This window comes from Mytilus californianus, unplaced genomic scaffold (assembly GCF_021869535.1).
Source record: "Mytilus californianus isolate M0D057914Y unplaced genomic scaffold, xbMytCali1.0.p SCAF_2, whole genome shotgun sequence".
NCBI lineage: Eukaryota > Metazoa > Mollusca > Bivalvia > Mytilida > Mytilidae > Mytilus > Mytilus californianus.
In genome coordinates, this window is record NW_026262668.1 from 60,929,582 (window position 1) to 60,955,109 (window position 25,528).

At 31.0% G+C, this 25,528-nt stretch overlaps 1 protein-coding gene and 1 long non-coding RNA gene across 2 annotated transcripts in view; one reads left to right on the forward strand and one right to left on the reverse strand.

Moving 5' to 3' along the window:
* LOC127730163 (uncharacterized) overlaps positions 1-25,528 on the forward strand; it is a 171,790-nt gene that overhangs the window by 50,089 nt on the left and 96,173 nt on the right. The gene's annotated exons all lie outside the window — the stretch shown is intronic.
* LOC127730156 (uncharacterized) overlaps positions 11,847-25,528 on the reverse strand; it is a 31,733-nt gene continuing 18,051 nt past the window's right edge. Inside the window, exons 18-19 of the mRNA XM_052238408.1 lie at positions 15,906-15,968; positions 11,847-15,309 (exon numbers count right to left, since the gene is read on the reverse strand). Coding sequence (XP_052094368.1) covers positions 15,188-15,309; positions 15,906-15,968 — 185 coding nt within the window. The 3' untranslated portion in view covers positions 11,847-15,187. The remainder of the gene's footprint in view (positions 15,310-15,905; positions 15,969-25,528) is intronic.

The window sequence follows — 25,528 nt, forward strand, 5'->3', positions numbered from 1 at the left end:
TATATAAAAGCAAATAATAATGATATGGTTTGAATAGGTAAATTAAAAAAATTTAAGTTCTTAGACCACATTCATTCTGTGTCAGAAACCTATGCTGTGTCAAATATTTAATCACAATCCAAATTCAGTGCTGTATCAAGCTTGAATGTTGTGTCCATACTTGCCCCAACTGTTCAGGGTTCGACCTCTGCGGTTGTATCAAGCTGCGCCCAGTGGAGCATTTTATTCCCTTATCAAATAATTGTGTAAAGGAGTGTTATCATTAAATTTGCAAATCTGTGAGTTCACAGGTTGAGGGGCTAACTAATTGGTCTTATAATGAATTTTAATGTCATTTACATCTTGTTTATAAAGTAACCTGTTTTTTTTAGCCCACATGGACCATAATAAACTTTCATTTCCCCTAGTAATAAAATTTCTGGCTAAAACTTTTCCATTCAAACTTTCCACAATGTTATTAATTGAACCTAAACTTAAGGTGGCTCGATGATATTAGATTTCACACCCACTACACAATGTAACTAAGGCAGTACCATATATACAAGCGAGATGCATCAATAATTTGTTAAAGTTTTTGATTAGGTCAGTTTAAGGGGAACCACTAATGGTAAGTTGCTGATATTTTGTATACAGTTGTATTAGCATTTGCACATTTTATATGTAAGTATGTCCATCTTTACATGAACTAATGAGTGTTATGTATAGTATTTTTCTTATTTCTGTAATCATCATTTTCATTTCATTAGTATCTACAGACACATTGTTTTGTATGCCTGTCAATGCAAAACTAAAAGATAATGGTGCACAATTCCTATTCATCTAATTTCATTTTCCTTTAAATCAAGCTTGCTTTGATTTTTTTTCCTTTTAGATGATTTTCAGATTTGTTTGATCCCTGAATTTTTGGACTTCATAATCATCAAAAGTTTGCCAATCACAAGCAAGTCCTATGATAACTCAGGTTTTTTTAGCAGATTTTGTATAATGAATAGAAGATTAGTTTTTTAATTGTTATGGGATTTCAATCTCCATTATATAGGTTAATGTTGAGCCTCTTGCAGAAAAAAACTATGGCATTATATCAGCCATTGTCCTGTATTGTAAACAATTATTTTGTACATACATATTTTTCTTATACTTCTTTGGGAGTGGTAATAAATGATGGTTTTAATTTACAAATTATATAAATTGTACAGCATTCCTATAATTTTTAGTGATCTCAATGTTTTTAGTTGGAACAATATCTATATATTTAGTCAAACGTGATATTCAATAGGTATATGCCAGATAAATATTTAATAATAGCTTCTTGTTTGCATTTATTTATTTTGTATTACATTTTTTTGGTTTTTTGTTTTCATACCACATTTACCTCAAATCAATTGAATATTTAAATCTGTGAATTATTTGAATTCTAGGCTTTTTCTTTTTCCAAAAATGTAAATGTTTGCTTTTCAAGTACTTTATGTTGTTAAAAGTGTCATGTATTTATATATAATTATAGATATTGAATAAATTTGATATAGTTAATTGGTTGTTTAATACATTTATACCCTAATAGACATATTATAGATAACATATTAGTGAAGTGAAAAATTTGTTAGGTGAGTTGTTCATGTCTAAATATTGTTTTTTACCTATCACATAACACAACTTAAGATGATCATCAATGATCTAGTGTGACAAGTAATCAAGGTGTGTAAGGACTCATGTGCAAAAAAAAATTCCCCCAAAACATATAAGACCACTGGAGAATTTCATTCTGTTCGCATAGTAAGAGAAAATGCCTTAATGGTGCCACATAGGTTTCCATTGAACCCAATAACAAATCATATTTTTGTCTTGTCTGTAACAGACTTTGCAGAAATAACGACATAGAGATACTACTATTTTTTGGTAGTGACAACTGCAATATTGTTGTATAAAGCTTTATAGTTCAGGGGGTAAAAAACCTGGATGCTCCATGCCTTGTATACAGATGTGTTATGTTTCCAAGTTAACGTCATTAATATGTTTATTGTCTCTGGCCTCATTTTCATGTTCAGTGACTGCTTAAAAAATCTATAGTTTGTTTGTCCCCCGCGCAACACTTTGCGTGAGACATAGAAATACCGGGGGTGTTCGTCCGTCCGGTCTTTTTAGTGCTCTCAGGTGTTCAATTCTTGCCAGATTTTTATAAAACTTATATCATAGGTTTATATTAGCAATGTCTCGTACAAGTTCGAAAATCAGTGCTGATCAACTATTTTTTAAAAGAGTTGTGCCCCTTGGAAATATTAATTATATGGAAAATTTCTTTGTTAGCGCTCTCATGTGTACAATTCTTGCTAGATTTTTATGAAACTTATATCATAGGTTTATATCAACAATGGCTCAGACAAGTTCGAAAATCAGTGCTGATCAATTATTTTTAAAAGAGTTATGCCCCTTTGAAATATTAATGATATGGAAAATTGCATTGTAAACACTCTCATGTGTACAATTTTTGCCAGATTTTTACCAATTTATATCAAAGGTTTATATAAGCAATATCTCGGACATGTTCAAAAATCAGTGCCGATCAAGTATTTTTAAAAGAGTTATGGCCCTTGGAAATATTTGCATTTTTTTTAGTTATTGCCCTTGAATAGATAAAATATGTGCAATGAGGGGGACGTTGGAACTCTGTTCTTTTATTGTCATGTGAATTTTTCACTTATTATGAGTCATAGGATAACTATATCTGGTATATGGGATCCTTGCAAGGTCTCAGAAGAGTCACCCGACCTCTATCTCATTGCATGGATCAATAATCAATGTTAAGTTTTCGTGGTCGAGTACATATTTCAGTTACTACAAGCAATATGTCAACTATATTTGGTGTATGGATTGATTGTAAGGTGTATACATGTAACATGTCTGTTGTGCAGGATTTGTCTGACCTTAATAATAAGGTCAAGTTTTTATGGTGAGGTCTATTTCTCGGGTACTATAAGCATTAAGTCAAATGTATATGAAGTGTGAAATGTCTGTTTTGAAGGTTCATCTGACCTTGACTTCATTTTTATGGTTCAAAAGTCAGCTTTATGTTTTCATGGTAAAGTCGGTTTCTCAGATACTATAATTATAAGCAATAGGTTACTACATTTGTATAAAATGATTGCAAGGTATAAATGTCTGTCTGGCAGAATTCATTTGACCATGACCTCATTTTCATGGTTTATTGATCAAAGTTTAGTTTTCTTGGTTAGATCAGTTTCTCAGATACTATAAGCAATAGGTTAACTATATTTGGTATATGGAATGATTGTTAGGTATCCATCTGCGTCTGTCATCTACATAAGAAAATGCCTGTACCAAGTCAGGAATATGACAGTCGTCCATTCGTTTGAGCTTTTGATTTTGCCATTTTGTTAGGGACTTTCCGTCTTGAATTTTCCTCCGAGTTCAGTATTTTTGTGATTTTAACTTTTACAGTTACATGGACCATTGATTATGTTAATGTTATGTAACATGTGTTGTATAACCTGTTTCTTTTAAGATTTTCAACATAAATTCAATCATGTTAAGCAGTAAAGCAGGCGAGACATTTCAGCATTTGCACTCTTGTTGTGATGAAGTCTATTTTTTAGATAAAATATAAAAGGTTAACTCTAAACAGTATCAATAATGATGGTAAGTTGTCTATCTTGACAGTGTTCACCTATATAATTAATTTTCATGGTTAATTGATCATTGTACTTAATTTTCATGATTAGTTGATAATTGTTTTGGTGAATTGGTCTGTTATTCATATAATAAGGAAACGGTCAATTATATTATGTGTATGAAATGATTGTATTGCGTACATGTCAGTCTAAGAGAGTTCATCTGACCGTGACCTTATTTTCATGGTTCAATAGTCAACATGTTTTTGCTACTAGTTCCATGTCAACAGTATTTGGTGTGTGAAAGGATTCAAATGTAATGACCGCCCGGTTCATCTCTCAAGGGCCTCATTTTACTGGTCATTGGTCAATGTTAAGTTATTGTTATTAGACTAAATTCTCCGATATTATAAATAATATGCAAACTCTATTTGTTGTAAGAAATGTTTGCAAGGTGTGCATGTCTGTCTCAAAGGCAACATTTCACGTTGACCTTATTTTCAAGGATAATTAATAAATTAATGTGAAGTTTATATGATAACTGCTGCAAGACTTTGATCTTCAAGATGAAATTCAAAAAAAAAAAGCAGCATGTTTTTTTGTTGTTGTCATACTAGTAAACAAATAAGAAGATAAGGACAAATCATGTTAGAAATATTAAGCGGAAGGCTGTTGATGAATATATTTCATTTCATCATGCTCAGGCAATAAACTACACTGCCAGTAGTGGTTATGGAAACTATTTGGTCAATTTTGAAATACTATCTCCTCTGAAACTGCATAGCCAAACCCTTTAAAATGTAACAGATGTGATGATTTGAAGACCAAGCTCTACAAAGAATCATCTCGACTCTGATTTATTATTTTTCGAATATGGTCTTTAAAGAAAATACAAGGTCTTTTAAAACTTCATACAATTGATGTGTTTGGTTCCTTATGAATAATACTAAATTATGATCTTCTACTACTATCTGGTCATGATGGCTGCTTGTGGACTTAGTCTCCAAGGGTACCATTTTCCTACTAACAAGTTCTTTGGTACTTGAATTATTTAATTATTTAAATACTAAATGTGCAGATATGTTTTTGTGTGTCACTTCTAAAACTACAAAATATGACTGGGTCCTGAAGCAAGCATTATAACAGGTTAATGGAAAAGAATGGATATGTTGTACCTATTCATGAGACAAACTCATTTCAGGTATATGGATAAAAACAAAAGCAAAGGAACAGTGTTTTTAGTTTGTTATTCAATTATATAATTTGACTAAATTGTGGAATGATATTCCAGCAAAAATGCACCACAACGTCAAGCAAAGTTGACATTTCGTATATATGTTGAAAATGCTATTGTATTTGTTGGAATTTATATAAACTAGACATCATTGAGATTTAAGCCATCTCTGTGGGCCCCGCTGTAAATAACGTGTTGTAAAAAATTTGTATGGATAAGCTGATATAAAGCACTTTTTTAAGTTATTGCATAGTCTCGTTATGTGCTGAGAGTGATTTTATTCTATGTGTTTTAGTTAAAGTGTTATATTTGGCCTAGGAAGTTGTACATACATTATGACACACCCTCCAGTGTTGGTTAATATACAGGTCAAGTATAAACTTTGAAATCATAACGGTTCTCAAGATATAGAGCGGACATGGGGTTGTCAACTGAAACCAGTTTTTGACCTTGACCTTTGACCTAAGAAGTTGTACATACATTATGACACACCCTCTGGTGTTGGTTAATATACATGTCAAGTATAAACTTTGAAATCATAACGGTTCTCAAGATATAGACCGGACACATTCTTTACCATAGGACATGGGGTTGTCAACTGAAACCAAAGTTTTTGACCTTGAACTTTGACCTAGGAAGTTGTACAAACATTATGACACACCCTCTGGTGTTGGTTAATATACATGTAAAGTATAAACTTTGAATTGAGCGGACACAATCTTTACCATAAGACATGGGGTTGTCAACTGAAACCAAAGTTTTTGACCTTGACCTTTGACCTAGGAAGTTGTACATACATTATGACACACCCTCTGGTTTTGGTTAATATACATGTCAAGTATAAACTTTGAAATCATAACGGTTCTCAAGATATAGACCGGACACATTCTTTACCATAGGACATGGGGTTGTCAACTGAAACCAAAATTTTTGACCTTGACCTTTGACCTAGGAAGTTGTACATACATTATGACACACCCTCTGGTGTTGGTCAATATACATGTCAAGTATAAAGTATGAAATTATAACGGTTCTCTAGATATAGAGCAGACACAATTTGTTACGGACGGACGGACGGACAGACTGATCACTATAGGGTGACCTGCCACTAGGTGGGGCCCTAATAAATATTTTTTTTCAAAAACTACACCAACAATGGAGGAAGCCATGAAGCAGCATATATGGTTCTATGGAACTGGTCAGCATTAGAAAACAATGGCTGAGTGTGCCATGTTTCAGCATAGAAATAGTCGTCAATTATTGATGTGAGAGATGTCGTTTCATGAGGCTCTGGTTTATCACAATGGACCCTCACACAATCTTAATAGGTTTTGTTCAACTACCAATTGACAAAAACTACACCAATGTAAAGGGTAAACTAATATAGCAAACATTTAAATCATTAATACTTCTACAAAGGTTTTCACTTTCGATCCATTCTGAAGGTATGAGTTATTTAGTTCATTAACATTATAAATTCCTGTTCATTGTTGGAGGCTGCATGTTGACTTCTGTGTGTTAATCTTATTTTAATAGTTCTGTCTCAATAGAACGTAAATAATATGATAATTACTAGTTTCTTGAAGTGCATTGGCAAATAAGAACTACACAGAAATGTATTTCAAATTTGGACTCTATCACAGAAACTATAAACTCAAACAACAAAAATATTAGAAAAGATTTATTATATCATCACAAGGTGACCAAAACCAAACACATTCCAATGATTACACAAATATCATTCTCAATAAAAGAAGCATTATTTTTCTATGTTTCTTCCCTTGGTATAGCTTTCTTTAATCCACCCATAAAAAGCTTTTTATTCTTTTAACCACTCATGTTTAATCTAATATAAACCATTCCATTACATCATATAGGCATTAAAGTACTATACACATTCTTTTTGCAATATGTGTATATCAATAAAATGTATTAATTATAAGAAAAATAAAACAGAAGTCATCTTTAATATAAAGAGATCATTAGCAGATAATTATCCAAATTTACCACCAACATTAAAGTGTGACATACCAATGGACATATCCTAAAAGAACTATTTCAGGTTGTGCCGAAAGTGTAACAAAATAATGTTTACATAAAAAAACTCATAGCAATACAATGTATTAATAAACATGATAAGAAGAAAAATAAAACAGAACTCATAGTCAATATAAACATAACATATAGAGTAAATTATCCTGGTCTACCACCACCAAATTGGTGGGCCTTAGCACCTCGCATATTCTTAAAAGGACTATTTGAAATAGGTCCATAACAAGGTGTGGGATAAGTGCCTTCATAAAACTGAGTTGATCTATTAGATCAGAAAGAAGTACACTTTTCACAAGTACATGTTGGTAAAGTATTGACCAGGTAATCATCATGTAGAGTCTTGACTTCAAAAATAAAATGCTTGAAATGGTCTAAAGTTGAAATGTCTTTTGTACTGACATCAAAATTATCAAATAAATAAAAACTACTTATAATATCCTTGTACAAAGGTAATAACCACAATGAATATATATCTTTAGAATTTTTTTTACAAATTTTTTTTGGCAAAAGAAGTTTCACAAAATCTTTATCAAGTTTAAACAATGTAATTAACGGGGTCAAAACAACCATTTTGCTGTCCCGGATTCTTTTAACATCTGAATCAGACTGTTGTAAATATTTCATGAAAAAACCTAGAGTAAAATTACGATTACAATTTGATATATCTATATTAAGTTCTATACTATTACTACTACCATGTAATTGAATATATCTATTTACAATATCTAACAAATACTCGCTTCTTTTTAATACTAACTCTACTTTGGCCTGGGGCTCGATGGTGGCCATATTTGATCCACCATCCTGACCAAAGTTAAAGTTTAAAACAATTTTATCCATGATTTAGTTAAGACAATCCTCTTTCCTTTTTGTATTCCCACTATTGATATGAATAGCTTCCTCTTAAGATGACAATTTGACCCGCCCCAAAAAGGAATGAGGAGTGTATTATACTGCCTCATGGATTTTAAACACTGTTTATGCCAGACTCAGTCTATAATTGGTTTTTGCTCCTCTTAAAAGATTTTTAGCGTAAACATGTTGCTGATTAAATAAATTTTCATTTCTACAAAGCATGTATATAAGATCTTGACATAGTATAGATAATTGTCCATTGTTGAACACTATTATGTTTACCTGGAGATGACATTCTAGATATTTATAAAATGTTTTTTAAATCATAATTTCTCTAGACAAAACACTTAAATATGGATGTTTTTACCTAATGTGCATTGTAAATATTTCATACCTATTCAGAATTAGACATGTTAGAATAAATTAACACTTAATCCTAAGGGTAGGTTTTGGAAATCATTCATATATATATGGAAAAAAATAAAAACTACGTCTTGGATATTGAGAAGAATGAGTTTCATTGTTATTTTCTTCATTCTAGATTAAAACCCTTGTAGCATGAAGACAGTTATATCTACAATTTTTCCTTGTAAAAAAAAATCACTTATTTTGAATTTACTCAATACACTTTTTCCTACAACATTAAATCTTATATATGTAAAAATAAAATGCTTCGCTGAGCGCAGCCTGATACAGCCGCAGAGGTAAAACCCTGAACAGTTTGGGCAAATTTGGACACAATATTTAAGCTTGAAACTGTCTGAATTTGGATTGTGATCAAATTTTTGACAAAATAAAGGTTTCTAACACAAATTAAATGTGGTCATAGATCTTAAAAATCTATTGCGTAATACTGTGCAATTGAAGATTTCTTCTTGAAACTTTTCAAAAATTTGAAATTGGAAAAATTTTGAAGAAAAAAAATCCCCCCAATCTTGAACCCCCCCCCCTTTGAAGCAATTACCCCCAAACTCTATCCCAGCCTTCCCTTTGCAGTATTGAACCTTGTAGTACAATTTAAGAGAGATCCATACACTTAAACACATTGTCTGGAAACAAGAAAAATGCTTGTTTTTGGCCCCTTATTCTTGCATGTTTGGGGCAATTACCCCCAAACTTAATCCCAGCCTTCCCTTTGTGATATGGAACCTTGTGGTACAATGTCAGTGAGATCCATACACTTACACACAAGTTATTGTCTGGAAACTACAAAAATGCTTGTTTTTGGCCCCTAATTCCTAAACTGTTGGTACCAAAACCCCCAAAATCAATCCCAAACTTCCTTTTGTGGTATTGAACCTTCTTGTTAAATTTCATAGAGATCCATTCACTAAAACTAAAGTTATTATCCGGAAACCAAATGTGTCTTCGGATGACGCAGACGACAACATCATACCATTATACGAACCCCAAAAAAGTTTGCGGTCGTAAAAAAATTAAAAAAAGTACTTCTTGAATCTCAATCAAAATGAATGTTAGAATTACTTTCCACATTCTGGCATATGATGCTAACAGCATGGGGAAAGTAACATCTTAATTCTTTTATACTAACACCAAATTGGTGGTCCTAAGCACCTCGTGTATTTTTAAAAAGACTATTTGAAATAGGTCCATAGCAAGGTGTAGGATAAGTGTCTTCATAAAACTGAGTTGATCTATTAGATCAGAAAGCAGTACACCTTTCACAAGTACATGTTGGTAAAGTATTGACCAGGTAACCATCATGTAGAGTCTTGACTTCAAAATAAAATGCTTGAAATGGTCTAAAGTTGAAATGTCTTTTGTACTGACATCAATATTATCAAACAGATAAATATAACTTATCGTTTGACTTCAAATATAATATGCTTAAAATCATCCAGAAGTTAAAAATCTTTTGTATTGACATCAAAATTATCAAATAACGATTTCAAATTGATATATCTATATTAGGTTCTATACTATTTACAACTACCATGTAATAGAAAAAGTTTCTCTTTTATTTTCCAAATTCTAGCTCTTTGCATTTATTACAGCATGAAGAAGGTAACATCTCAAATTTTGCTTGTTAAAAATCACTTTATTTCTAACATTGCTTAGAAGACTTAGCTTTCTAACAATCAATCATGTTTTGATGTAAAATAACTAAAAAAGTATTTCTTGAATCTCAATCAAAATAAGTGTTATTTTCCACATTCTGGCCTATGATGCTAACAGCATTAGGAAAGTATTATCTTAAACTTTTTTTGGGATAATTAACCTGGTCTACCACCACCAAATTGGTGGGCCTTAGGACCTCACATATTCTTAAAAGGACTATTTGAAATAGGTCCATAACAAGGTGTAGGATAAGTGCCTTCATAAAACTGAGTTGATCTATTAGATCGGAAAGAAGTACACTTTTCACAAGTACATGTTGGTAAAGTATTGACCAGGTAACCATCATGTAGAGTCTTGACTTCAAAAATAAAATGCTTGAAATGGTCTAAAGTTGAAATGTCTTTTGTACTTACATCAAAATTATCAAATAAATAAAAACTACTTATAATATCCTTGTACAAAGGTAATAACCGCAATGAATAAATATCTTTAGAATTTTTTTTACAAATTTTTTTTGGCAAAAGAACTTTCACAAAATCTTTATCAAGTTTAAACAATGTAATTAACGGGGTCAAAAAAACCATTTTGCTGTAAATCTTTATCAAGTTTAAACAATGTAATTAACGGGGTCAAAAAAAACATTTTGCTGTCCCGGCATCTTTTAATATCTGAATCAGACTGTTGTAAATATTTCATGAAAGAACCTAGAGCAAAATTACGATTACAATTTGATATATCTATATTAAGTTTTATACTATTACTACTACCATGTAATTGAATATATCTAATTACAATATCTAACAAATACTCGCTTCTTTTTAATACTAACTCTACTTTGGCCTGGGGCTCGATGGTGGCCATATTTGATCCACCATCCTGACCAAAGTTAAAAGTTTAAAACAATTTTATCCATGTTTAGTTAAGACAATCCTCTTTCCTTTTTGTATTCCCACTATTGATATGAATAGCTTCCTCTTAAGATGACAATTTGACCCGCCCCAAAAAGGAATGAGGAGTGTATTATACTGCCTCATGGATTTTAAACACTGTTTATGCCAGACTCAGTCTATAATTGGTTTTTGCTCCTCTTAAAAGATTTTTAGCGTAAACATGTTGCTAATTAAACAAATTTTCATTTCTACAAAGCATGTATATAAGATCTTGACATAGGAGAGATAATTGTCCATTGTTGAACACTATTATGTTTACCTGGAGATGACATTCTAGATATGGATGTTGTTACCTAATGTGCATTGTAAATATTTCATACCTATTCAGAATTAGACATGTTAGAATAAATTAACACTTAATCCTAAGGGTAGGTTTTGGAAATCATTCATATATATATGGAAAAAAATAAAAACTACTTCTTGGATATTGAGAAGAATGAGTTTCATTGTTATTTTCTTCATTCTAGATTAAAACCCTTGTAGCATGAAGACAGTTATATCTACAATTTTTCCTTGTAAAAAAAAATCACTTATTTTGAATTTACTCAATACACTTTTTTCTACAACATTAAATCTTATATATGTAAAAATAAAATGCTTCGCTGAGCGCAGCCTGATACAGCCGCAGAGGTAAAACCCTGAACAGTTTGGGCAAATTTGGACACAATATTTAAGCTTGAAACTGTCTGAATTTGGATTGTGATCAAATTTTTGACAAAATAAAGGTTTCTAACACAAATTAAATGTGGTCATAGATCTTAAAAATCTATTGCGTAATACTGTGCAATTGAAGATTTCTTCTTGAAACTTTTCAAAAATTTGAAATTGGAAAAATTTTGAAGAAAAAAAATCCCCCCAATCTTGAACCCCCCCCTTTGAAGCAATTACCCCCAAACTCTATCCCAGCCTTCCCTTTGCAGTATTGAACCTTGTAGTACAATTTAAGAGAGATCCATACACTTAAACACATTGTCTGGAAACAAGAAAAATGCTTGTTTTTGGCCCCTTATTCTTGCATGTTTGGGGCAATTACCCCCAAACTTAATCCCAGCCTTCCCTTTGTGATATGGAACCTTGTGGTACAATGTCAGTGAGATCCATACACTTACACACAAGTTATTGTCTGGAAACTACAAAAATGCTTGTTTTTGGCCCCTAATTCCTAAACTGTTGGTACCAAAACCCCCAAAATCAATCCCAAACTTCCTTTTGTGGTATTGAACCTTCTTGTTAAATTTCATAGAGATCCATTCACTAAAACTAAAGTTATTATCCGGAAACCAAATGTGTCTTCGGATGACGCAGACGTCGCAGACGATGACATCATACCATTATACGAACCCAAAAAAAATTTTGCGGTCGTATAAAAACTAAAAAAAGTACTTCTTGAATCTCAATCAAAATGAATGTTAGAATTACTTTCCACATTCTGGCATATGACGCTAACAGCATGGGGAAAATAACATCTTAATTCTTTTATACTAACACCAAATTGGTGGTCCTAAGCACCTCGTGTATTTTTAAAAGGACTATTTGAATTAGGTCCATAGCAAGGTGTAGGATAAGTGTCTTCATAAAACTGAGTTGATCTATTAGATCAGAAAGCAGTACACCTTTCACAAGTACATGTTGGTAAAGTATTGACCAGGTAACCATCATGTAGAGTCTTGACTTCAAAATAAAATGCTTGAAATGGTCTAAAGTTGAAATGTCTTTTGTACTGACATCAATATTATCAAACAGATAAATATAACTTATCGTTTGACAAATATAAAATGCTTAAAATCATCCAGAAGTTAAAAATCTTTTGTATTGACATCAAAATTATCAAATAACGATTTCAATTTGATATATCTATATTAGGTTCTATACTATTTACAACTACCATGTAATAGAAAAAGTTTCTCTTTTATTTTCCAAATTCTAGCTCTTTGCATTTATTACAGCATGAAGAAGGTAACATCTCAAATTTTGCTTGTTAAAAATCACTTTATTTCTAACATTGCTTAGAAGACTTAGCTTTCTAACAATCAATCATGTTTTGATGTAAAATAACTAAAAAAGTATTTCTTGAATCTCAATCAAAATAAGTGTTATTTTCCACATTCTGGCCTATGATGCTAACAGCATTAGGAAAGTATCATCTTAAACTTTTTTTGGGATAATTAACCTGGTCTACCACCACCAAATTGGTGGGCCTTAGGACCTCACATATTCTTAAAAGGACTATTTGAAATAGGTCCATAACAAGGTGTAGGATAAGTGCCTTCATAAAACTGAGTTGATCTATTAGATCGGAAAGAAGTACACTTTTCACAAGTACATGTTGGTAAAGTATTGACCAGGTAACCATCATGTAGAGTCTTGACTTCAAAAATAAAATGCTTGAAATCATCTAAACTTAAAATGTCTTTTGTACTGACATCAAGACAATCAAATGAATAAAAAGTACTTATAATATCCTTTGACTTAAAATATGAAATGCTTGAAATCATCTGAAGTTAAAAATATCTTTTGTATTGTCATCAAAATTATCAAATAAATAAATATTACTTATTATATCCTTGTACAAAAGTAATAACCACAACATATATATATCTTTAAAATTTGTTTACAATTTTTTCATGGCAAGACAATTTTTACATAATCTTTATCAAGCTGAAACAATGTAATAAATGGGGTAAAAAAAAACATTTTGCTGTTTCTGCATCTTTTGATATCTGAATCAAACTGTTGTAAATATTTAATGAAAACAACTAGATTAAAATTATGATTACAATTTGATAAATCTATATTAGGTTTTATACTATTACTTCTACGTTCTACTATTATTTTCCAAATTTTGGCTTATGTCCTTATAGCATAAAAAAATTAATAACTCAAATTTTGCTTGAAAAAATCACTCAATTTCTAGCATTGCTTAGAATATTAAGCTTTCTAACAATCAATCATGTGTTATGATGTTAAAAAATCATAACGTTTTATATGAAACTTATATTCAGTGCTACTTTCTACATTCTGGCTAGTAACGCTAACAGCATGAGGAAAGTAACATCCAAAATCTTCACTTGACCTCTTTCATTATCTAAGAAAACTTATATTTCTGACATTAAATCATTTGTAAGTAAGAAAATCATAACTATTTCTTGAATCTCAATCAATTGAGTTCTGGTGTTGCTTTCCACATTCTTGCTAAAGACGCTAACAGCCTGAGGAAAGTAACGTTTAAAATCTTTACTTGACCTCTTTTATTATCTAAGAAAACTTATCTTCTGACATTATAACATTTGTGAGTAAGAAAAACAAAACTATTTCTTGAATCTCAATCAAATTGAGTTCTGGTGTTGCTTTCCACATTCTGGCTAAAGACGCTAACAGCATGAGGAAAATAACATTTTAAATCTTTACTTGACCTCTTTTATTATCTAAGAAAACTTATCTTTCTGACATTAAATAATTTGTAAGTAAGAAATCAAAACTATTTTATTGAATCTCAATCAAATTGAGTTCTGGTGTTACTTTCTACATTCTGGCTAATAACGCTAACAGCATGAGGAAAGTAACATCCAAAATCTTTACTTGACCTCTTTCATTATCTAAGAAAACTTATCTTTCTGACATTAAATCATTTGTAAGAAAGAAAATCATAACTATTTCTAGAATCTCTATCAAAATGAATTCTGGTGTTACTTTCTACATTCTGGCTAATAACGCTAACAGCATGAGGAAAGTAACATCCAAAATCTTTACTTTGACCTCTTTCATTATCTAAGAAAACTTATCTTTCTGACATTAAATCATTTGTAAGTAAGAAAATCTTATCAATTTCTAGAATCTCTATCAAAATGAGTTCTGGTGTTACTTTCCACATTCTGGCTAGTGACAGTAACAGCTTGAAGAAAGAAACATCCCAAATCTTTACTTAACCTCTTTCATTTGTCTTATAAAACTTATCTTTCTAAATCAAATCATTTGTAAGTAAGAAAATCAAAACTATTTCTTGAATCTTTATAAAAATAAGTTCTTGTGTTACTTTCTGTATTCTGGCTAACGAGTCTAACAGCATGAGGAAAGTAACATCCAAAATCCTTACTTGACTGGTTTCATTATTCAAGAAAACTTCTTTATGACATTAAATTATTTGTAAGTAATAAAATAAAAACTATTTCTTGAATCTCAATCAAAATGAGTTCTTGTGTTACTTTCTACATTCAGGCTTATGACACTAACGGCATGAGGAAAGAAATATTTTTCTGATTAATCGATTAAAAATTTAACAAAACTGTCTATTACCATATTCTTACAATAAGGCTTTATATTTCTGCACATGGTCCTGTTTAAAGTCATCTGGAAAATATTGCGCTTTTACTCTAATACAATTTCTATCTGTTTCAATCTTTTTTCCATTTGCCCTTGGACTGTTTAGCTGTTTTTGAAGCTGTATATTTTCCAATATCAGTTACTGTATTAATATCAGTTAATCTTATTCTGAGTTCCTTTTTCACAGATGAACCTAAAATTAAAACTTTACAATATAAAATACATTTAATCAACAATAACTGTGACATGAGTAGCATGAGATAATAATTATAATGTTAATTATCATATCTTCCTGTGCAAATGAAATGTATACAATGATTTTTTTTTTCTCTCCAATATATAATTTAGTTTAAATTTTTTTTTTTTTAGTTTCAAAGACAGACCTCTCCCTTCCTAAACAAAATAAATTAATTTATATATTCAGTTTTTGAACTTTTAACCGATATCATTTCAATTATTTTTAAATTCAGTAGATTTCACCAAATTATATGAAAGTGATGGTTAAACAATCATGCCAAATAAAACTACTGATGAACACAGATGTGAAAGCTATGTATGCTTTTTTCTATATGAGGTATATGTAATGGGTTGTATTTTGAATTTTTATCAGATTTTGAATGCATTAAGGTCTCTCTATACAGCATTGGAATATAAAACAATGCTATAATGTTCAAAATGCTTATAAAAAGCACAAGATATATTGTTTTTTACTTTATTTTAACTATTGATTTTCCAAAAACTCAAAAGAAATCAATATGTCACGATAGGTAAAGTGAAAGGAAATGTCACCTTGTGGTTTCTCTTTTATCTTCACTTCATTTTCAATTGCAGGGATGGAAACTACTGGAATTTCTGTAATATAAAATTGTACTTAAAAAAACTGTAGTTATGAAGTAAATAAATACCTCAAAAAAAGTAAAATCACAAAAATACCGAACTCCGAGGAAAATTCAAAATGGAAAGTCCCCAAACAAATGGCAAAATCAAAAGTTCAAACACATTAAACGTATGGATAACAACTGTCATATTCCTGACTTGGTACAAGCATTTTATTATGTAGAAAATGGTGGATTAAACCTGGTTTTATAGCTGGCTAAACCTCTCACTTGTATGACAGTCGCTTAAAATTCCATCATATTGACAACGATGTGTGAATGGATCCTACAGTTAAAAATTTTACCCTAGTAACTCAGGAAACAGCCCAAACCCAATTTATCAAATTTGAAAAATATTTTTGCTAAAATAAAGGCCACAGTAGAATACCGCTGTTCAAAAGTCATAAATTGATTAAGAGAAAACAAATTTGGGTTACAAACTAAAACTGAGGGAAACACATCAACTATAAGAGGAAAACAATGGAACAACAGAAACACTGAACTGCAACAAAAACAAACACCAACATACATAGAAACAGACTATTTGATGACAACTGTCATATCACTGACATGGAACAGGACATTAAAAAAAAAATGGTGGATTGAACTTGGTTTTATGGCTAGCTTAAACATATCTACCTTTCAAATCTGAGATCACAAAAACTTAGGTTATTAACAGGACAGATTTTGAGGCAAATGATCTACATAAATTAATGTAAGATTCACATATCTTTATTCATACAAATGAAATATGTAATTAAGCCAACCAAGCTGTATCATTGTCAAGTTAGGTCAACATCCGGTATAGGAGTACATGTGCCATTTTTCCAAATGTTATCGCATACGTAAAGCGTATAGCATATACTTAAGTCACCTGAAAATCCACAGTTCAAATGTAAAATTGTTAGTTAGCTGAACCCATATAAATTTACTATCAGTAACCAGAACGAACATCAAAATATGAAGTATTGGTTTTAAGGGTGTTATATGGTTTTAAGGTGTTATAGTCAAATTCCCAATCCTTGATCCCTTTTCATAGTTAATATGGATTGGCTAAAATGCCAGGAGTTACAATAAACTGTTAACACAGAGATATGTCTTGTCTTTTTGTTATTTTGATAGTTAAATGCAAATGTTGAAATTAAAATAGGAATACTTTAACATGTAAGTTATGGAAAATATTCAAGGTCAATAGACCATGACTAAGAAGGCTGGTCCAAATAATCTTTATGGAAATGAGATGTGCAAATGTTAATACATATGCATAACAAATATCATTACCTACTACTAGATGTTCCCCATAAACTGACCTAATCACAAACTAATACATGTAAACTTAACTTTGAAACTTTTGAGCAAACGTTTTAAAGTCAAAAGACCATGACAGAGGGAGCAGGGCCAAATAATCTCGATGGAAATGAAATGATTCAATGTTAACAATACTGCATACCAAATATCATTGACCTACCACTAGTGGTTCCCCATAAACTAACCTATTAATAAACAAATACATTCAAACTAAGCAAAAACATCAAAGGCAATAGAGCATGACTAATGGGGCTGGTCTAAATCTCCATGACAATTAAAATGCGTCGATGTTTATACAGATGTTTATACAACTGCATACCAAATATCAGAGACCTACCACTAGTGATTCCACAGAAACTGACCTAATCACAATTTAACTAATGGCTGTAATGTAATGACAACTTTCAAATTTGTGATAAGATTTTCATGAAATGTTAGAACAAAAATCTTAAGTTTACTATACAATAATGACATTAATATATATAAGAGAATAAGTGATATGTAAATTGTCAAATTTTAAAAGGTACAGTAAGCTGCAGACTTCAATTTTGGAAACTATCTACAGGGGATAAAAATAATAATTAATGGGAGGATGTCGTAATATATTTATGATAATTATTATATTATAAAGGCATTTTTTGTATGTTGTAAAGATTGTTGTTTGCAAAATACATTATAATCAGGTGATCTGTGATCAATAATACACAGATGCTTATCTAAACATTAAGCATAGAGAGTATTCAATTGCCTCTTGCAATGAAGGTTAAAATTATGAATTTTGAATAAAATTATCTAGTTTCTGACCATTCTCAACTGCACTAAACAGTCAGAGCTCTGACATAAACAAGTCAGAATAAAATGACTTCCATAGGTCAGATATAATTTGATGTAAGTGTTGTCTCCCTTCTTGCACTCAACAGAATATGACTTGTACAGGTCAGTTTATGTCAGACTTTAATTTATCATAAAATGACTTCCACAGGTCAGCTTTTGCACAAAATATTGTGACTTAATATCTTCATATTCTAATAAGATTTATGCCCCTTTTTAATGCATTTTGACTTCGAGAGGTCATTTTTGTTCTGATTTGAAGCAGTCATTACTACCACTTTGTTATCAATCTCCATAAAAATATGGTGATTACTAGTTTCGAATTAAAGAGTTTTAAAAAGTGGGGCTCATCTGACATCATACCTTCTCCTTTCCAGAATCTAAACATAATATATTTATCTCATCACTTTCAATTATTTCAAAATACAAAGAAGAACCAGGTGAGAAAAAATGGATCATACAATTTTCTGAATATCAAAAGATTTACAAATTACAATATTGGATACATTTACTAGTACCATGACAATACTTCAAATCTTCCAAGGAAAAACAAGACACTTATTCATGATAAGACTATGTTAATAAAAGATATATTCTCATCCACTTTAAGCTAAATGTATTAAGAGCAAAACATTTATTATTTAATATTTCATTGAGGTAAATACTGTTGTGCAAACTGACTCAAACAAGTCACATTATGTTCTGACTTACTAAACGTATTACAACTTTTAAGTCTAGTATTGTCATATTGATTTAAAAATGTATAGGTAAGCCAGATAAAAGACTGAGGAAATTAGGTCCCCATAAGTCACAATAATGATGACTATAAAAAAGTTTATTTGGTATATTCAATATTAAATGTATTTTGTTTTAAACAGGTCAAATCATGTTCTGACTTAAAAGAGTCAGTCCAAAACTAAAATAAATTTATTGAAATATTTAAGCCGGGCATTGCCATATGATATTAAATGAATGTATGGGAACATCAGATAAAAGACACAGGAAATATATGTTAAGATCCCCTAAAATAAATAACCATTTGACTTAATTGTTTCTAAAAAATTATCAAATAATAAACTCGAAAATGGCAGATTCAGAAGCAGTCTGAAAGCAAGGACTTTCTTGGAATAAAGGAAGTACACCTAGCTTTGATTGGAAATTTTGTTCTGTAAACTGACTTTAACAGGTCAAATCATGTTCTGACCTCAAAGAGTCAGTCAAAACTAAACTTATTACAACTTTTAAGTCTAGTATTGTCATATTGATTTAAAAATGTATGGGAGAGCCAGATAAAAAACAGAGGAAATAAGGTCCCCTAAAGTCACAATAATGAGGATTATATAAAAAAGTTTATTTGGTATATTCAATATTTAAATGTATTTTGTTTTAAACAGGTCAAATTATGTTCTGACTTCAAAGAGTCAAACACTAAATGGATTGCAACTGTAACAGTCAGGCATTGTCATGATTGTGATGTGATTGTTAGAATGTATGGATACAAGTAGGAAAAAAGATCACAAATATTAAGTCACAATTTTTAGAACTATATAAAAGTTTATTTGGTATATATTTGATATCTTAATATTTCATTGAGGTAAATCCTGTTGTGCAAACTGACTTGAACATTAAGTCACATTATGTTCTGACTTTAAAGAGTCAGTCAAAAACTATACTTTAACTAATTATTGCAACTTTTAAGTTTGGAATTGTCATATGCATTTAAGAATGTATGGGAAAATCAGATAAAAGACACCCAATAATAAAGTCACAATAATGAGGACTATAAAAAGTTTATTTGGTATATTTAATATTCAAATGTATTTTGTTTACAAATTTCATCAAATTATCTTAAAATTTTATTCTATTTCTGCATTTTCATGACTTTTTTTTCTGTTAAGTTAACATATGGAAATTTTGGTTATAAAAAATCTTATTTTAAAAACCATTTGACTGAATTGTTTCTAAACAAACTTATCAATTAATTAACTCAACAGTAGCAGATTCAGATTAGGGGGGGGGGGGGGGGGGGGGCTTAGAGGAAAAGACCAGTTTTGATTGGAAATTTTGTTCTGTAAACTGACTTTAACAGGTCAAATCATGTTCTGACTTCAAAGAGTCAAATAAAACTTAACTTATTACAACTTTTAAGTCTAGTATTGTCATATTGATTTAAAAATATAAAGGTGAGCCAGATAAAAGACAGAGGAAATAAGGTCGCCATAAGTCACAATAATGATGACTATAAAAAAGTTTATTTGGTATATTCAATATTAAATGTATTTTGTTTTAAACAGGTCAAATCATGTTCTGACTTAAAAGAGTCAGTCCAAAACTAAAATAAATTTATTGAAATATATAAGCTGGGCATTGCCATATGTTATTTAATGAATGTATGGGAACGTCAGATAAAAGACACAGGAAATATATGTAAGATCCCCTAAAATAAATAACCATTTGACTTAATTGTTTCTAAAAAATAATCAAATAATAAACTTGAAAATGGCAGATTCAGAAGCAGGGCTTAAAGGAAGTACACCTAGCTTTGATTGGAAATTTTGTTCTGTAAACTGACTTTAACAGGTCAAATCATGTTCTGACTTCAAAGAGTCAAACAAAACTAAACTTATTACAACTTTAAGGTATAGTATTGTCATATTGAATTAAAAATGTATGGGTGAGCCAGATAAAAGACAGAGAGAATAAAGTCCCCATAAGTCACAATAATGAGGACTATAAAAAAGTTTATTTGGTATATTCAATATTAAATGTATTTTGTTTTAAACAGGTCAAATCATGTTCTGACTTAAAAGAGTCAGTCCAAAACTAAAATAATTTTATTGAAATATTTAAGCCGGGCATTGCAGGGCTTAAAGGAAGTACACCAGTTTTGATTGGAAATTTTGTTCTGTAAACTGACTTTAACAGGTCAAATCATGTTCTGACTTCAAAGAGTCAAATAAAACTTAACTTATTACAACTTTTAAGTCTAGTATTGTCATATTGATTTAAAAATATATAGGTGAGCCAGATAAAAGACAGAGGAAATAAGGTCGCCATAAGTCACAATAATGATGACTATAAAAAAGTTTATTTGGTATATTCAATATTAAATGTATTTTGTTTTAAACAGGTCAAATCATGTTCTGACTTAAAAGAGTCAGTCCAAAACTAAAATAAATTTATTGAAATATATAAGCTGGGCATTGCCATATGTTATTTAATGAATGTATGGGAACGTCAGATAAAAGACACAGGAAATATATGTAAGATCCCCTAAAATAAATAACCATTTGACTTAATTGTTTCTAAAAAATAATCAAATAATAAACTTGAAAATGGCAGATTCAGAAGCAGGGCTTAAAGGAAGTACACCTAGCTTTGATTGGAAATTTTGTTCTGTAAACTGACTTTAACAGGTCAAATCATGTTCTGACTTCAAAGAGTCAAACAAAACTAAACTTATTACAACTTTTAAGTATAGTATTGTCATATTGAATTAAAAATGTATGGGTGAGCCAGATAAAAGACAGAGAGAATAAAGTCCCCATAAGTCACAATAATGAGGACTATAAAAAAGTTTATTTGGTATATTCAATATTAAATGTATTTTGTTTTAAACAGGTCAAATCATGTTCTGACTTAAAAGAGTCAGTCCAAAACTAAAATAATTTTATTGAAATATTTAAGCTGGGCATTGCAGGGCTTAAAGAAAGTACACCTAGCTTTGATTGGAAATTTTGTTCTGCAAATTGACTTAAACAGGTCAAGTCATGTTCTGACTTTAAAAAATCAGTCAAAAACTAAATTTATTGAAATTATTAAGTCAGGCATTGCCATTTGATATTAATGATAATGTATGGAAAAATCAATTAATAAACTCAACAGTGGCAGATTCAGAAGGGGGCTAAGAGGAAGAACACATAGCTTTGATTTGAAATTTTGTTCTGCAAATTGACTCAAACAGGTCAAATCATGTTCTGACTTAAAAGAGTCCGTCAAAAACTATATGGATATGCATAAAATCTGGTTCATAATTTTTGAAAAGATGGAGAGATTAATGAGTCTATATTTTGTTATTCCGACTCACAAATGTCACTATGTGACAAATTTTGGGAATTTTTCTCTCCTTTTGACTGATTCCTACATGTTGTATGGGTGCCATAACTATCACTACAATTCATGTACAAAGTCAGCACATTCTAAGGGATGCCATCAAAAGACCAATGTAGGATAAAAAAACTTAAATCAAATAGTTTGGGGGTGGGGGTGGGGTTAAAGTTTAAGTTTTGTTTATCCAAAATCGATTTTACATAAATCCATATTGGTCAATCAATCTTTCCCAAATTAAGTTAAGAGGGGGGTAGGTGGGTCAGTGAAAAAACTATGTGATGTGAATTAAGTTTTTTATCCTACATTGAACTTTTGATGTCGTCCCTAATGACTTGACCTATTACAGTATTTCTGTCTGAATTTTGTATGAATATTCTGTATTTACTAATTTAACTACATGTATGTGATTGCAAGTGTATTAATTAGCTTTGTTTATTACTTATATTAAACTAAACCTCTATTAATCAATTATCTTTACTCTGGTTATTGATTATATAAGAAAAACTCTGCCTATTACTATATGACTGTAATCTAAACTCTGATTGTTAACATCCTGGATTGCATATCTGCATGACCATTAAACTCATGGTATGCCCATTTTATTTGAGGATTTAAAAGTATTGTTTTTTCAATATAACATTTTCAGACACATTGAATCTGTGAAGACAACTTTCAATTTGACTTTAGAAATTAAAGAGTTTGTAAGCAAAATGTTTGGGAAATTTAATTATAATTAAGAATGTTTAAAATTAGTTAAGAAAAAAGCCGACATTATTAATGTTAAAAAAATTTTGAGGAGAAAAAACATACAAATTCAGACCAAATATGGTGACTTTGTTGTCCTTCAAGAAGCCGTACATATAATCCATAATATTTTCACTGTTTTTTAAATACATGTAAAAGTTGAAAGATAATTATCTATTGATTTTTTTTTTAAATAGCTTTTTTCACAACACTTATAACTTTGTAATTTATGTTCCATTGTACACTTGTTATTCTTAATATCTTTAAAAATTGTTGTTTGGGAACAAAATCTTGTCAGGGTTTCTTATGGTACTAGCATGACAAGTGCATTCATAGTCTAAAATACTCTAAACATTAAAAAAAGTCAGTATTTTCAGATCATTCTGAGTCTTTCTGACCTTATTAAGTCAGAACATTCAGACTTTTATAAGTCAGAACATTCTGACTTCCAATGTTCTTCTCACTTCTGTAGAAACAAAGACTATCTATGTCTTAAATAAGAGGTAAATGCTTCATGTGGCTAAGCATCTGGGGTAAGAATTATAGATGTGTAATTTCAGGGGAAAACAAATATGCCAAAAATTTTTTTTTTATATAGATAAGACCGTTGGTTTTTCCGTTTGAATGGTGTTACACTTGTAATTTTTTTAGGCCCTTTATAGCTTGCTGTTCGGTGTGAGCCAATGCTCCGTGTTGAAGGCCGTACCTTGACCTATAATGGTTTACTTTTATAAATTGTAACTTGGATGGAGAGTTGTCTCATTGGCACTCATATCACATCTTCCTATATCCATGTAATTAATAAGATGTGATGCATGTGAGAGGAAAATAATACTGAATAGACAATTCTGTTTGCACAAATACTGATAAATATAATATGTAAAGGTGGTCTCTCAGCAGATTAAAATAAACAAGAAATAATTGTAACAGGATGCTGTTACGAAGTCTCCCAAACAAAGCTCCCGTAATTCGTCATTCCCATGGTTGCCTGACATTGGGCAAGTTCCAGTACAAATTGGTTTTGTCTAGTAAAGTGATATGCATAAGTGACGCCTAGGGTTTGACCCTGCATGTCATTCAAATCTTCTTGAAATGACGAACAGGAATATCATATGGTTTACCTTTAGGGGTGGTGATCCAGAACATTTCAAAAAGGGGGATGGGGATGACCCCAATGGACTTCCCCTATATTTCATTTGATTTTTTTTATTGTCCAGTGCAAGAATGTATATGGTTTAGGGGTGGGGATCTCGACCGTTTACAAGTTTTCAAACATGAGGGGGTGGGGTGACCCTCAGGGACTTCACCTTTATTTCATTTGATTTGTCTTATTGACCCTTACAAGAATATATATGGTTAAGGGGTGGGGATCCCGACCGTTAAAAAGTTTTAACACAGGAGGGGGTGGGGGTGACCCCAAGGGACTTCCCATATATTTCATTTGATTTGTTTTATTGTCCTATTCAAGAAAATATATGGTTTAGGGGTGGGGATCTCGACCGTTTACAAGTTTTCAAACAGGAGGGGTAGGGGTGACCCCCAGGGACCTCCCCAACATATCATTTGATTTGTTAAATTGTCCCATACAAGAATATATATGGTTTAGGTGTGGGGATCTCTACCGTTTACAAATGGCAGGGGGTGGGGGTAAACCTGGAGACTAGCAAGGTATATTTCATTCAAATCAATTTGACATTATAAAGAGGAATAGAGAAATGACAGGGATAGGGGTGATCCCTGGAGACTTGCCCTACATTTCATTTGATTTGTTTTATCATGTCCCATGATCATAAATGAAGACCAGGTGTGTGCATCACTTATTGTTTTTAAGTTATAACTTTAAAAATAAAAAAAAAATTCTTTAGTTAAACCCCTCCCTTCCTTTTTCTTTTATTAAATTTTTTTCCATTTTCGTTTCATTATCATCATATCAATATTCACAATGATCGTTTTTCTCATAGGGAGAAACGAATCGGAAAGGTTAAAATCAATTCGTGATTGAGTTTAAAAATAGAAAAATCACGTGACGATGTTCAGCTCGAAGCAATAATTTTACTTTTTAAATTGCACTGACTGGTTAATAATGTTAATATTGTTTAAGACAACACGAGTTATCTCCCGAAAATAACAATTCATTATCATAACAACATTTTCTGACTTGAACAAGTCAGAATTGTCAAACACCAGGTCATCTCAAAGACCACGCGTCCGTATTTACAGGTCGCGCGCCTTCATGAAACAGCAAAAAAATCACTTGCAAGGAACTTCTTTATAGGCAAAAAATATAAAAATGCCCATGAAAATACGGAGGTAATATGAATTACCTTTCTAAAAATGCCCACAATGACCTAGATTTTCACTAAAAATCGTAAATAATCAATATAATATTCAATGACTTCTCGTTCGAGACACTTCCAAAACAACGACTCTCAAACACGTGATCTCTTGCAAAAAACCACGTGATCGTATGTGTCGTAGATCGGCGGCAAATTCAAAATAACTTCTGGTTTGACGGACTCGAGTGAAAACTACGCAAAACAAAAA